The following is a 15,698-nucleotide window of genomic DNA, read 5'->3' on the forward strand; positions in this document are numbered from 1 at the left end:
CACCTGACGCAGTGTGAGAAAGACTCTACTGGCCACAGGTTGGGGAGGGGGCCGCGCCTCAGACAGGGGAGCCCCAGAGCTGGGAGAGGCGAGGAGTGAACCCCAGCTCATTTCTGGAACACACAGGAATGTGGAATTGGCACAAGGAGCCCCAAAGGAAGAAGCTCGCTAAGTTTTGGTTGTGATCAAATCTAGAAGAAGCCGCGCCCCTGACACATCTGTGGCTTCTGGAGAATTAAAGGACCCTGGAGCCCCCTCCCCGCAGACCAGCTGAGCCTGTGCATCCAGGGGACCCAGGGGCACACGCAGCCAGGGAGTGATACAAAACGAAGGGTCTCAGAGGGGCAGCCAGGGTCACAGAGGACCTGGAGAAAGACCGTCTGCTGGGGAAGGGAACGGAGGCAAGTGTCCTCGGGGACAGAGGCCCAGGCCTGATGCCGGCCTGCATCTCCTTCTAAGGGAGGGTTCAGGGCAGTTTGCTCCTGTTCCACCTGGACAGGGCAGTGGGGAGAGAACCCTTCTTACCACACTGACCTGGTCTACGGGGTTGGGGGGGATGCGAAGACCCCAGGACCCTGTCTCTTGGTGGGGGTGGTGTTGCCCCTGGACGTGGGGTGGGCACATTTGGCATCTGGAAAGGGGGAGTCCGAGTTTGTCACTGTTTCTCCTCTCTGCAGGGCACATGGCCAGTGGGGGCCACGCCTGGCCCTCCTGGAGGGGTGGGGCCGAGCCACTCACTTGGACGATGAGTGTGCGGGAAGTGGCGTGTGTGCCTTCAGGCTGAGCATCTGTGACACAGCCAGACCCCCGGGGCTGTCTCTGGCTTCAGCCCTGCAGTATTTGAGATGGACACTGTGGGGTCAGCCTCCAAACGCCTCTAAACCACAGCAACGGGGTCCTCACCTGGCCCAGGGACCGGAGAAAATACAGCCGTGGTTTGCATCAGTGAGACTGCGCCCATGGCCCCAGCCCATCCTGACTATGCTGCCAGGCCATCCCCACACCCTTTCCCCGCAAAATCAACCAAGCACAGGGCTTTTACTTCTTCAGAGGCTCCAGACCCTAACTGAGTCTTTCTTTTGGCTGGTGGCCTTCTGCTTTAAGGCCAATAAGCCCCCCTGCAGAGCCCAGAGGATGCCAGGCCCACCTCCCACCCCTCACCTCCCCAACACCTGCAACCTCAGGGCCTTTTCCAGCATTCAGGCCTTTGACCCCCTGGGGACAGAGAGCCCAGCAGAGCATGTGAAGCAAGCTGCCTTGAATTTCCCAAGAAAAGCAGTGTCCCTGGAGGTGTCAGTAGATAAACAGGCGAAAGTCCTCCTCCCGGGGAACAGCCCCCACACTGCTTGCTTCCTCCACGGTCCTGCTGTCCCGCTTACAAAAGCCAGGCACACAACGTGCAGTCCGGGCCCTCAAAGTCCCCAGATGAAGCTCTAACACTAAACCCTCAGGATGCGACCTTATTTGGAAATAGGGTTGTTGCAAATGCAATTAGTTAAGTTAAATTGAGGCCATTAGGAGGGACCCTAATCCAGTCCCTTATAAAAAGGGGACATTTGGAGACAGACCGCCAGGACAACACCATCTGGAAGCAGGCAGAGGTTCGGTGGTGCCTCTCTAAACACCAAGAACTGCCCACAACGCACCAGCGGTGGGGGACAGCATCCCTCACATCTGAGGACCAGCCCCGCCGGCTCCTGGATCTCAGAGTTCTGTCCCCAGATTGAGGAGACCATAAATTCCATTGTTTAAGCTCCGAAATCGGCTGTACTTTGTGAGGGCCAAGCCAGAAGTTGCATACGCGGAGCTCACGCGGAGCTGGGGCTAGTATGCGTGGCGGGAGCGCAGGGCCGCACGGCGGGTGCAGGTGCCCTTATAGGCAAACACCGTAAGCAAGAAAACGCACATGAAGGGGGCAGCGCAGCTCTTGGTTCCTGGGTACAGCTCAGAGGACGTAAAACCACCATAAAATCCTTTCTGAAACGTGATTTTATTTCCACATATGGTCTGGAAAGTGCTCTTACCCAGATTCATATTCAGAAATATTGATGTAATAACTCAAAATTAAGGCAGAGATTTACATAAAATTATTCACTTGATGTTATCGTCAGTGTTCATGAAATCTAAAATTACTGGGTTTAAATTTGATAAATAACAATTTTACACACCTCCAAGTATCTCCCCACAAAATATTATTTCCAAAGAAAAAAGAAGTGGCTGTAAGTAGAGACCTCTAATGGGCATCAACTTGATCAGCGATCAGTGTTAATAATCGCCAGGAGTGAGACCAATTCCTCCAGAGACATTTGCTGCTTGTTCTGCCTCGTGGCTCATCCCAGAAGTCTCAGCTCGCCCTGTAAAGTTCTCAGATAACAGAGCCTCAGGAGGACCTGTCTTTGGGATAATAGTGCTTTGGGAAGACGGGTCCTTTGGGATAATAGACCTTTGGAAAGACGGGTCCTTTGGGATAATAGTGCTTTGGGAAGACGGGTCCTTTGGGATAATAGTGCTTTGGGAAGATGGGTCCTTTGGGATAATAGTGCTTTTTGGGAAGACAAGTCCTTTGGGATAATAGTGCTTTGGGAAGACGGGTCCTTTGGGATAATATTGCTTTGGGAGGGCCAGTCTGTCTCAGGGCCCACACAGAGCCTCAGGCCCCTGGCAGACCCTGGAAAAGACCCTGGCTCAGTGATTGTCAGTGGCCAGGCTCATCTCCATGCCAGCTGACTAGTTCAGTCCTCAGGAGTGAGGGTCCCCAAGGACCAGGGCCACCCAGGACAGAGCACTTGTGTTCCTCGAGTTTGAAGTCCAGATGGGAAGACAGAGACGTGTGTCTGTGCACGTGTGCCTGCGTGTGCATGTGTGTGTGCACCTGTGCACCGTTTACACTAATTCAAAATCGTTCTTAATAAGCAGTATTTACAAATGTCTGTGGGACGGAGAGGCTGCAGGAGTGAGACTTTGTTTCTCAAAGCCAGCCTCAGTTTACCCCACATTTTCTATGTTAATTTACAGAGCAAATGGATTGGACATTTCGCATTTACCTATTTTTCAAATAAAAGACCTTGCTTTTCATTCCTGTATAGATTGGGCAATATTTGCCCATAGGACAAGAGCTGTGTGTTATAATCCACAGCCACATATTTTATATTCTTTCAGCTGGACTTGGGCCATTATCAAATCAACACAAAATGAAGCAAACACACAAAAAACATCCAGGGCTGCCTTGAAACCCTGACCTCAGGCCTTTCGGACTCGGCGTGTAGGAAGCATGTGAGAACAACCTTGCTTCCAAGTCATCCGCCATCTGAAGACACAAGCTGCTTGTCACGTTCTAGCTCAAGAAAACATAGCCCAGTCCATTCTGTGTTTCCCATCATCTAAACCAAGAAAATGGGGGAGGGGGCGTTTTTAAAAGGTAAAACTTAAATCAGGGTCAAAACGTATTATTGGGCAACGGAAGAACATTCAAGGCTCCCTGGGTGGGGGTGGCATCCCGTTGGGGACTTCGAGCCTCACATGGTCCAGGCTGTGCTGTGGGTTCCAGCCGTCCCGAGGGGGCTTTGTTCCTGGAGGGTCAGAATTCAGTACGGGCGTGGCCCAGCACAGACAGAGAATTCCTGCTGCAAAATTTGCTTGTTTCATAGTATAGTTTACGGAAGTGCAAATGAGGATTATTATAGTGCACAGTGAAAAGGGTAGGTCAGTAAAAGCAAAGTAGGATCTTGAGCGACTCTGCAATTGAGATTTACAAACTTTGTGCACAATCCCCAGTGGAGGAAGCATGTGATTTATGGGGGAGAAGAAGGTCCAAGCCAGGACATCTCTCAATCCTGCCAGGATTTTTTACGTCCGACTGTGATGGCAGCCGGTCAGTCTATCGTGTAACTAATTGTCATAGCAATTGGTGAAATTTTTAATAAGTACAGTGAATAACTACATTTATTGATTTTCTTTCATATTTCAGGCAACACCAGACATTTTACAAATTAGTTATTATGACAACTTTCCAGAGGAAGCATTACGGTTTTGCCTTTGGAATCCAAACTGCCGTTGGGCACACACGTGGGAGTGGGCTCGGTGCGAAGTGCACGCTCTGTGTTCCAATCCTAGGCTCCCACCCACTGCCCTCTCTCCTGGAAAGTGGGGCAAGACCAGTATCTGGCTCACAGGACACTCAGGAAATAACACGGGCCCTTCCATAGGGCACTCAGCTCCTGGCCCACTGTATGCAGAGCTCTGGAGAGTGTTAGCTGCCCTCGTATCGATTACTGTTATTATGAGAGGTACCCATGGCGGCAGGAAGGCCAGGTCTGCTCCGGTCGGTACCCGCCCAGGCTCACACGTCAGACCAAACCCTAATGCAACACTACCGAGTTCTGAATGAACGACGCACGTTTGGACTCTCCTGCAAAAATTCAAACCACTGACCATCTGAGACAAGGAGCTACCGGTTCACGTTCTGAAGCCCTTTCACAAACAGCTCTAAATACATCTCAAAATTAAAAATCCATTTCCTCCTTCTTTAGAAATAAGTTTGCCAAGAGTTTCCATCTTTCTTTGTGAGTTGCACTGCCTCCTTGCATGACTGGTTTCCAGAATGGGCAACTGTGAAGTGTAGGCATTTGGAAGGATGGCAGACACGCAGATCCCCAGGGCTAGCTACAGGGTTGTTTGGGACATACATGTGAAGACTGTATTTGGAATTTTTTAACATGATAAAACCAGGAGGGATGAGCAACAGCAATGAACTTTGTGTAGGACTGACTGTGTAATTTGTAAATATTAAATAATTTGCCTGCCTCAAAGACACTCTCCATGCATCCACAAGCACATGAGGTGAAAGAATGTCATCGAAATGTTGCTGACAGCAGCAAAAAGTTGGGGATAAGCCAAAGATTCCTCGTGTATTTATCTGGAAAATAGATAAGTAAAAGGACGGGATTCTATAAAGCACTTGAGGTAATGCATTAAGCTTATCTGTCTTATTAAAATAAATCTCAAAAGCCTAGGGAAGAGAACAGTGTTAGAAACTGAGTGATTTCTACAGCAGAATACCCCACACACCACACCACACCGCCGTGCCTCCAAGAACACACTGCACAAGACAACATCCATGGAAGACAGAACGGGCTTGGTGGGGACAGGGGAGCGTGGAGGAGGAGCAGTCGGTGGTGAACATGGAACAGAGCCGGTGTCAGCAGCCCCATCCTGTCACCAAAGAGCCTACAGAATGAAAGAACTGCTGGAAAATGGTACCTGAGCACTCACCTTTATTTCCCATCCTTGGGAAACCCCACTGAAACAGAATTATAAGTGGAATAGAGAAAGATTGTGGTTATAGAAATAAAGTAATAAAGATACAGTGATGTACATATCAGTAAAGAAAGGCCAGTAAATCTCCCAAGATGTAAATCAGACAAACAGCAGGAAAATATGAAAGAAACAGCATCAGATCCAAGCGACTGGACTTGTAGAAAGAAGAAACAGGTATGACATGAGCAAAGGTGGATAAAGGAAATATAAACCCAAACTGTCCTTGGGGTGGAGGTAACAGAGACAGACTCTACACCCCAGATGATGAAGCAAGGGACTCAGAACGTGACCAGTAATGAGGGATTCCAGCACGCAGGTGTCCTGAAGCCTCCCAGAGGGAGAAGGTGCCGGACGGACGCCCCACGAGTCAGGGCCCACATACAGCCTCGCAGGAGGTTTAGACTTTGAGGGGAAATGGTGCTCAACTAAGATTTCCTTAACCATCAAAACTATCAATTAAGAATAAAAACACGGTTATCGAAATATTTTAGACTCAGAAGTACCGGAGAGAAGGCTCAGTGTAGGATGAACACAAGTGGCAGGAGAGACAGCGAGGGCTGCAGGAGATCACAGGGAAGAACCACTCGGGAAAGCCAACTATGAAACAAGGAGAATTACAGTAATGAATACATCCCATGGCCACTGATGGCAGAAACAGTGTCCTCCACGTAGCTGGTCAAGGCGCCAAGCCTTCCAAGAAGGAAGTGTGTCCCCCGCAGGCTGGGCTTGAAGCCGCAGCAGAGGGAAAGCAGCCTGCCGGGGGCACGTGGAGGTAGTTGCGCTTGTGTTTAAAAGGATAAAGTGGGGGGAGCGCCTGGGGGCTCACTCAGTGAAGCGTCTGCCTTCGGCTCAGGTCATGATCGCAGGGTCCTGGGATCGAGCCCCGAATCGGCTCCCTGCTCGGCAGGAGGCCTGCTTCTCCCCCTCCTGCTGCCCCTGCTCATGCCTGTACCCTCTCTCTCTCTGTGTGCCTCTCTGTCAGATAAATAAAAACTCTAAAAACAATTACAAGGATAAAGGGGCTAAAGGGCAAAATAAGATATGACATTGAAATGGTTTTATTTTTTATGGGAGAGCAACACAACCGAGTATCCGCACTGCGTGTATTTGGACATACATTTTATGACGGTGAATAAAAGCAAATATCACCTTACCAGGCAGGACCCTTAAAAGAAAAATAAATCTACTCTCCCCATCATCATTTCAAACAAGAAAGGAAATTGCCTCTGTTGAACCTCACAGTCCAGTGTTTGGAACCGTGCATGTGTCCCCGAGGGTAGATCCTGCTGATGCTAGGGGGGCCCACCCGGCCGTCCTGAGTCTCGGAACTGCTGGCCAGAGGACCGTGAGGTGGCGCACCAGCTGCAAGACCTCTGCGCTTAGTGCTGAGGAAGGGGGGAGTTTAACTCCTGGTGATGAACACAGTATGTCATAGTCCCGCGAGTATTCATCTGCTTGAGTAGATTTAGGGGTAAGTGAACCTTCCGAGGTTCCCAGGGCATCAGTGCTCATGGAAGCCTAGCAGACCCTCCTGGCCGACCTGCATGCTCCAAGATCTTGGTGAGAAAATGCCACTCAATCCTCAAACACTCTCTATGTAGGAACATTCATTGTCTGTTAGAAATTACATTTTTTCCTGTATACTGTGTGTATATACACATCTTATATGTACGTACACTATACATATATATATATAAAATATGTTATACTGGCTTATAAAATAATGATATATAATGGAAGTTAAAGGAAAATAGATTCTTTAAAACAAAGAATCCGAATTTTACATAAAACTTCATAAGGAACTGTAAGTAGTAATCCCTGGGGAAACAACTAGGCAGACTAAGTTATTTTTGGAAATCTGCTATACAATTTCACTGAATGTGAATTAATGTGTATTTTTTTCAAAAGGGAAGATTTATTTCTATATAATATTGATCTTATGGTATATAGCATATGCTATATAGTCTAGATCACATAAAACTATATTGCTAAGACAGACATTATTTTCTTCCTTAGGAAGTAAAAAATACAAACTTTATTAAGGAGATAAAATAATCACATAATCACATCTACTTCTAAGATAGCCACTATTACCATGTTTATAGAGGCATGAATCAAATGCACATAGGCATATATCAAATATATGTTGTTAAATTGGTTCCCTTTTTAAAAAATTGCCAATTTCTCAGGTGTAAACCCCCTGACTGCAGCCAATTTCATGCCACCAATGTGACATGCCTCATCCTCAGGGGTTGGGAAGACATGTAACACACTTCATTTAGACATACACATTTTTATATAAATGGTCTTAATTTCTGCTTTTCATAAAGTGCATGAATGTAGACCCACCTCAGTCTTAGTAACAGCTGCAAAAACAGTATGTACGGACTGCATTTTATTTAATCTCTTTTCATGCACAAACGTGGTGCTTTCTGTTATTAATGGGGCCTTAATAAATGTGCCCACGATTGTTTTCCTCATGGACTATGATGAATTTTTAGATGCAGCATGGCTGAGTCAAAAAGCTGACAGCTGCATTTTCTGTTCCCTCACGCTGCGAACTTCGCTGTGGATGTTAAACGGTATTCGGATAATTGGGTGAGTAAAGGGCTGCCCTCCAGAGTTGTCCTGTGCGAGTCCCACTTTCTTGACTCTGCTTTCCAAAGACTCTGAGACCCTGCTTTTATCTTCAAAAAGGAACGGGGAGATCCCACAGACCTGGTTTAGGGTTCACAGAACTGAGAATACATTTTTTGCTTTGTCTTGATTCCTCCTGAAGGACCCTTGGGCCCCTTTTTATATTTTCCAGGAAAAGTAATTATGGTTTTAATTTTTCAAGCCTCGACTTGCAACTAGGCCTCCAGGTAATTACAAAGGACCTCGCCCTTTTTCATTAATTAGCGCTTCAATTTGGTAATCACTGGAGGCTGACCTGATGCACACAGACCCCGTTGTGGTGAGCTGGACAGGTGTCACTGGGACTTCACTGAAGGGGGAGGCGGCCCCTGGAGAGGTCTGGAGGGTGAGGTGGAGGTGAGCTGCAGCCTGCCTGCGGGGGCCTGAGGGGAGGGGCTGAGCTTGGGGCAACTGTCCCGGGCAAGGCGGGCAAGGGGAGGGAATCCTTTACTCTTCTCAGGAAGGACACATTCCTGAGTGCGTGCGAATATTCCAGTAGAGTGCACAAAGCAGCAGAGAGAATAAATACTTGCAGGAAAAGGCAAAGTGACAGGTTCCATGGCACCCTGAGGACTTATCTCCCATGTGAGTGGCCATCCCGATGTCCACTGGAGAAAGTGGAAGCAGAGAGTGTCTGCAGAGGAGCGGGAAGGGGGTAGACCTGATTTTGTAGGAGAAAGAGGAGTAAGGTTGGCCTACAGCCAATGTGCTCATTTCTGTTCCTCTTTGAGTCTGGAAGCAAGATGAGAGCAGAGGGAATGGTGGGGGGAGAGAGGGGGGAGGGCAGGGGAGGGGAGGGGAGAGCAGGGAAGAGGGGGGAGAGGGGGTAGGGCAGGTAGGGGGAGAGAGGGGAGGAAAAAAGAAGGGGAAGGCAGGGGAGGTGTGGGGAGGGGAGGGGGGAGAGGGCGGGGAGGGCAGGGAGGGCAGGGGAGGGGGAGAGGGCGGGGGAGGGCAGGGAGGGCAGGGGAGGGGGAGAGGGCGGGGAGGGCAGGGAGGGCAGGGAGGGCAGGGAGGGCAGGGGAGGGGGGAGAGGGCGGGGAGGGCAGGGGAGGGGGAGAGGGCGGGGAGGGCAGGAAGGGCAGGGAGGGCAGGGGAGGGGGAGAGGGCGGGGAGGGCAGGGGAGGGGGAGAGGGCGGGGAGGGCAGGGAGGGCAGGGGAGGGGGAGAGGGCGGGGAGGGCAGGGAGGGCAGGGGAGGGGGAGAGGGCGGGGAGGGGGGAGAGGGCGGGGGAGGGCAGGGAGGGCAGGGAGGGCAGGGGAGGGGGAGAGGGCGGGGAGGGCAGGGAGGGCAGGGGAGGGGGGAGAGGGCGGGGAGGGCAGGGAGGGCAGGGGAGGGGGAGAGGGCGGGGAGGGGGGAGAGGGCGGGGAGCGCAGGGAGGGCAGGGGAGGGGGAGAGGGCAGGGGAGGGCAGGGAGGGCAGGAAGGCAGGGGAGGGGGGAGAGGGCGGGGAGCGCAGGGAGGGCAGGGGAGGGGGGAGAGGGCAGGGGGAAGCTGCTTTAGGACCCTGGCCATCAAACACCCGCACAGGTGGCTGAGCAGGGGAGTGTCTGAGGGCCTGAGCTGGAAGTACAGGGTGGAAGCTGGGAGCAGCTATGGCTGTCTGTGATTTCCTCTCTGCAGGTGTTCGGGCACAGGTGTGCAATCGGTGGGCAGCTGGGCCTAAGCAGTCTGCGGCTGCACTGGGCAGGTGTGAGTAAGAATGTTTGTAAGGGACCAGTCCGGGTGGATCTCACCGTTCAAGCAGAATAGGGGAGAATTGGCGATCTTTTTGAGGGAGGGGTCAGTGGGTGACCGGAAGACAGGGCCCATTACCTGACTGGACATGCAGTGAGACCCCTAGGACCTTAGGAAGGCAGGGAGCCCAAGGGCAGGAAAGAGGAGGGTCTGGAAGTTAAGGGGGCGCTGTGGGGATGCAGGTCCCATCTCATGTGGTTGCTGGGGCAGTGGCCCAGGTGACCACCCAGTGACTCTGAAACCCTGGGGCCCTTGCTAGGGGCCCAGGAAGCAGGGAGCTCGGGAGGTGGGTTGGCAGGGGCTCAGGGGTCCAAGGACTCCGGTGGAGGAGCTCAGGGGGCCAGGAACTTTGGGTTCTGGGGGGCAGGGGCTGGGGGCAGGGCTTGGGGGCTGGCAGAGGCTCGGGTCTTGCTACTAAGCCTCCATGTTGGTTTCCTGATGAGTGCCAAGTCTCTGGATTCCCCTATTGGTGCATGTGACTGAGGAACAGGGACTTGGCCTTCCCATCCTTTGTCCCAGGGAGCACAGTGCCTGGTATACAGCACAAGTTCAGCCCGTATTTTTGAATAAATAATGAATGAATGAGATAAATGAATGGTCACCTGATTAAATTATGAAACAAAGGAGCACATATGCCTTGGTTACAGCTGGGTGTTTTATGAAAGCGTTTTCTTATAAAGAATAATCTGTCAATTACAAGAAATTTTCTGTAAGAACAAGTAAAAAAATCAGAAATTCAGACTCCTCAAAATTCATATTCTTTATACATTTCTAATGTACTTATTAAGAAAATTAAAGTATTAAGTGAGAAGATAACCTTATAATTCTTTTATCACAGCAAAAGTTGAGGAGAGCCGTATAACATTGCTCAAATACTTATACTCATCTTACTTAAGCCTGTGAAAATCTAAGTATCTCTGCGTGAAGAAACTAATTCTCTCCTCAGCTTCTGCACACTTACATAACTGAAAATAAGGTTTGAGTACTTGGTTATGAGTCAAGCCTTAATGTATTCATGGTTTATTTCCATTTGGAGACCTTTCTAAAAATTGAAGTGCATATTTGAATATTCCAGTGCCTACCAGATATTTTTTAATATCTTCTCCAAATATCTTACTCAGGTAAGGATACAGTGGCATAATCAGTTATGAGTTCATTTATTCATTTTCAGAAATATTTAACACATGTGTGTTAAGAACCTAATTTGTGGACATTTTTATTACATGGGTAATAAAGTGTCTGCAATCCATCTAGAAAGGAAGGTAGTAATTTTATGTAAGTGATCCACTTGACTCTGAGCTCCATGAGGACCTGCTGCTCTTGTATTAATCATATTCTTGGGATCTACTAAAGCATCTGGACAACATCAGCACTCTATCAATAGTAGCTGAAACTTGTGAATGATCGAAAAAAATATTGCAAATTAAAAGTGGTAAAAGATACAAATATTCACACACAGTTTTAGGCATTCACTCCTGCTGTAGTACTGGCCAGTTGCGAAGTCCTCCGAGCTTGCTGCCAAGACGCCCCAGCCCTCCCTGGGAGAGATTTCCCTGATAACGGCCCTCCCCTTCTTTCCCTTTTTCTGTTCTCAGAGTAGCGTGTTAGTGTGGATTACCTCACACCGTTCTTTATAATGTGACAACATCATCTTTCCAAAAGAGTTTCACAAATAATACTTACTTCAACTCCTTCCCATATAAATACCAACAAATTTCAACAACAGTGTGTGAGTTTCACATATGATTCATCTAAATATCAGTTTTTATAAAGCTAGGAATATCATAAATGATCACAAATGATGTTCTTTTCTTAAAACAATTAATAGATTTTTTTTTACTGTTCAGTGAATTTTCACAGTTTAAACAACACCAAGAAGTGATGTCGTATACAAATATACTTCTTTTGTAGCAAATACAGTTTTAAAACCACACAAGATTTTGCTGCTTGTAGCTAAGCTGGAGATACCTGTATTTGACCATCTCTCTGAAAATGAGCAACTATAAAAGCTGGATATAAAACAACGTACATTTTGAACGCAGAGATGAACCAACGGCACCAGAACCTGCTGGCTGGAGACGCCGGAGAGGGGGGGACGTTCTGAGGTGAGCCTCACATTCCGTGGTTTCTGATCAAGGGCTCTGCCCATCTATAAACCGTGCAGAGCCAAGAAGAAGGGCCATGGATCTGGGGAAATAAGGACTGGAGTTCCATGCTAGCAGCAGCCACCTGGACTCGAGGGACAGAGGCCACAGAGAAGTGAAACCACAGCAGAGGTGGAAGCGAGGTGTCCTGTGTGTGTGGCTGTGCACCTGGTCCTCCAGCCACCGGGTGGGCAGTGGTGCCAGCAGAACATGGCCCCATGAAGAAGGCAAAGACCAGGAGGGGGCTGGCACTGGCTGTGTGAGGTCAGGGGGGGCTGACAGGGGCCTGCGAGTTTGGGGCCAGCTGAGCTGACGTCCAGTGGAGGAGACGCCTTTTAAGAGCTTGGTTAGACACAAGGGGGTTGAGGAAATTGTCAATGCAGTTGCGGATAATGGAGCCCCCGACGGAGAAGGACGACAGAGCTATGAAGGGGGGCAGACAGGAAAACTCTGCACTCACACACTTTCTTAAAATGCAACTTCCATAATAATGCTCTCTCATGCTGCCTTTTCCTGATTCTATGTTTTGCTATAAACAACAAGTAGTACAATATTCCTTACAAATTTATCCAAGAAATGTATTTTGTTTGGGGCATACCATGACTGGGAAAAAAAGACCGAATTTTTGCATTTCAAGAGCTTACATTCTAGTCCAGTAGATTCTGTACAGGATAGATGGGGTTACAAAGGAGAGAGAAATCTGGAAAGCCTAACTCTTTTTGTGCATCTGGGTTAGAAGCCCAGGCCTGCTCACAGTCGAAACAGCTTGTAAATTGGTGCAGCCACTGTGGAAAACAGTGTGACAGTTCCTCAAAAAATTAAAAATGGAACTGTCATACTCTGCAGCAACCCTACTCCTGGGTATATGTCTAAAGGAAATGCAAACAGGATATTGAAGATACCTGCACTCATGTGTTCACGGCACCAACACTCACAATAGTCAAGATACCTCAACAGTAGCATCAATGGTTGAATGGATAAAGATGTGGGGTGTGTGTGCGTATGTCATACCTATGATAAGAATGTAGATACATATATGTGCATATATACATGAATATATATAATGAAATATTCAGCCATGAGAAAGAAGGCAATCCTGCCATTTGCCGCAACATGGATGGACCTTGAAGACACGCTACTCAGGGAAACAAGTCAGACAGAGAAAAAGAAATACTGTCTAGTCTCACTTACAAGTGGAATCTAAAAAGTGAAAGGAGAGTGGGGTTGAAAGGGTGGGGGAGATGGGGGGATGGTGGTCAGAGGGTACAAACTGCTACAAGGGGAGTAAGCTCCAGCCCGGTGGCTATAGTTATTAATACCGTATTCAGTGCTTGAAAGTTGGTGAGAGTAGAGACGGGCATCTCGTGACCTGGAGCGCTCAGCTCCTGCTTGGGTGGTGATCATACTGAGACACAGAAGTGCATCAAATCCACCCGCTGCACTTCTTAAACTTACAGGATGCCACGCCAGTCACACCTCAGTAAAGCTGCAAAAAACCAGGTTGGAGTCTGAAAAGTAGCGTCTTTTGTTTGTTTGTTCAATGTATATCACCCCATCATCTGTCCGAAATTCCAGGCACCTTAGCTTTGGGGCTCTTCTGGCCTTGGTTCCCTAAGGACACGGGCTCCCTGCTGTGGAGCCCCACGTGTGCAAGCTCATGCCCAGCAGTGCGGTGAGGCTGGGGAACACGGGGTTTAGAGAGGGAGGAGGGCACATGCCTACTTCTTTTTAGGTTGGTAGCCTCGTGTGTGTGTGTGTGTGTGTGTGTGTGTGTGTGTGTGTGTGTGTTCCTGAAATTCATCACAAACTAACTTACATTTACATTTAAATTAGGATGGTCTGAGTCTACACCGACGGATTACCATCCAGAGGGCCATTTCCGCGCTAGCCTGGGGGTGGGGGGCTGGTGCCTGACTCCTGACTCGGTCTGCCGCAGGGCGTGCAGGTCAGGTGGGGGCGCGGGGCTGACCTAGGATTGGTGGGTCCCCGCAGGTTGGGGCGCCAGAGCCGGAGCCACCACGCTTTGGGGCGGGTGCGCGGGGGAGTGCGGGGAATTGAGGCTTCTGCGTGCTTTCCTTTGCCAGGCAGTCCCCGGGGTACCGCGTCAGCTGCGGTGTGACCCGCGACTGGGCGGGGGCGCGTGTCGGTCTCCAAGGACGCGAAAGGCCGAGGGACTGGGTCCGTGCAAAGGCGGGGAGGGCTGAGGGGAGCCCTCCAATCAGAGAGCCAAGGGAAGGGATGCGGAGGGGGCGCCCAGCCCGGGGTGGGGCACTCTACTCGTGCCTGAGAGAGCCACGCATCCAAGCGCTCCCGTTCGCCCAGCCGGAGAGCCCCCTGCCTCCGCCTGGCTTCTGTGCGCGGGCCCCCCACTTCACGTGGGTGCGCTCCCCGAGCCCTCCGCCCCTAAGCTCCTTCCCCTGCGGTGGTTGCGATCAGCACCCCGTCCCCCGCCCTGGGAGTGCCCCGTGCCCCCCACCTGGCCGGTGCGCTAGCCCCCCTCCCCGTGTGAGCGAACCCCAGCGAACCCATGTGTTCGTCCCCGCCGTGGGAGCTCCTGGCGCCGATGCCCGGACCAGTGCGCTCGCCCCCACGCCACTAGACAGCAGCGCGCCCCTCCTCCGGGGGCGGGTCAGCGTGGGCGGTGCTCGCGGGCGGAGGGCGGAGCGCCCCCTCCCACTGCGAGCCTAGCCGGAACCCGAGCCCGAGAGGGGCGCGGACCTGGAGCCGGCGGGGCCCTTGGACGCTCGCGCGGGCCCCCGCGCTGAGCTCGCCCGGCCCGGAGCGCGGGCCCCGCCGCTGGGCGGCCATGAGCACTGAGGGACCGCCGCCCCCCGCCGCCCCCAGCGGGCGCCCCGGCCGCCTGCTGGAGCCCGCGCGGGTGAGTGCGGCCCCTCCGTGCCCCCTCCTCTCCCGCGGCCCCGTCTCCCTCTCCTCGCCTCGTCCGCTCAGCGCGTCGGCCACCGCTTCCCTCACCCTTTCCCCCCAGCTCGCCCCCTCCGCTCCTCACGCCCCTTCCCCTCTGCGCGCCCCCTCCCCTCTGCGCGCCTCCTCCCCTCTGCGCGCCCCCTCCCCTCTGCGCGCCCCCTTCCCCTCTGCGCGCCCCCTCCCCTCTGCGCGCCCCCTCCGCCGCTCCCTACGCCCCTTCCCTTCAGCGCGCCACTTCGCCTCAGCGCGTCCCCCTCTGCTTCCCGCACCCCCACTGCCTTCCCTGTTAACTGGGGCAGCTTGTGCCGGTGGGTGGGCGCTGGGACCTTGGGTACAGTGGGCGCACACCTCCTGACCGCCCCTCTCTACCCCACCCCAATATCCCAACTGGAAACTGTGGGTTTGCTGTTTAATGTCCTGAGGGGCTGGAGGGAAGCACAGGGGCTTTAGGGTCCGTGGGAACTGGAGTTTTCCAGAATTGGGCGTTTGGGGTTGGCCCTAATTTCTTCCTGTGAGCGGCTCCTGGGTCCAAGAGTTTCGGAGGTGATTCCCCCCTGGATGGGGCCAGGTCGGGGGTCGTCCCAGCCCGTCCCCCCTCCCCAGGACCTCGTTGTCCCTCCCTGGTGCTGGGTTGGGGGAGGCTCCCACTGAGTTCTCTGGACTTGGGGCAGCTATGAGCGGAATTCCTGGTACTGATGCTGTTTCGACACTTGAATTCCAGTCCTTGCCCCACACAACTCCCATTCCACCTTCTGATTTTGGAGTAGCTAAACTATTGATGGACAGAAAACAGACATGTTGGCTCAAACAAAAGACGAAAAGTTCTTGGAAGCCTTCAAGTTGTCACCCCCAGCGTAACCGAGTGTTCTGGAGACAGCCTAAGAAAGCGGCTGATTATCCAGGCC

At 51.5% G+C, this 15,698-nt stretch overlaps 1 protein-coding gene across 1 annotated transcript in view; it reads left to right on the forward strand.

Moving 5' to 3' along the window:
- The window catches only part of SNTG2 (syntrophin gamma 2), a 339,157-nt gene that overhangs the window by 105,886 nt on the left and 217,573 nt on the right, over positions 1–15,698 (forward strand). Inside the window, exon 6 of the mRNA XM_088026250.1 lies at positions 14,468–14,746. Coding sequence (XP_087882376.1) covers positions 14,468–14,746 — 279 coding nt within the window. The remainder of the gene's footprint in view (positions 1–14,467; positions 14,747–15,698) is intronic.

The sequence above is a fragment of the Eumetopias jubatus genome, unplaced genomic scaffold, assembly GCF_037043125.1.
Source record: "Eumetopias jubatus isolate StellerSeaLion01/CBP00866 unplaced genomic scaffold, mEumJub1_p1.0 scaffold_9, whole genome shotgun sequence".
NCBI lineage: Eukaryota > Metazoa > Chordata > Mammalia > Carnivora > Otariidae > Eumetopias > Eumetopias jubatus.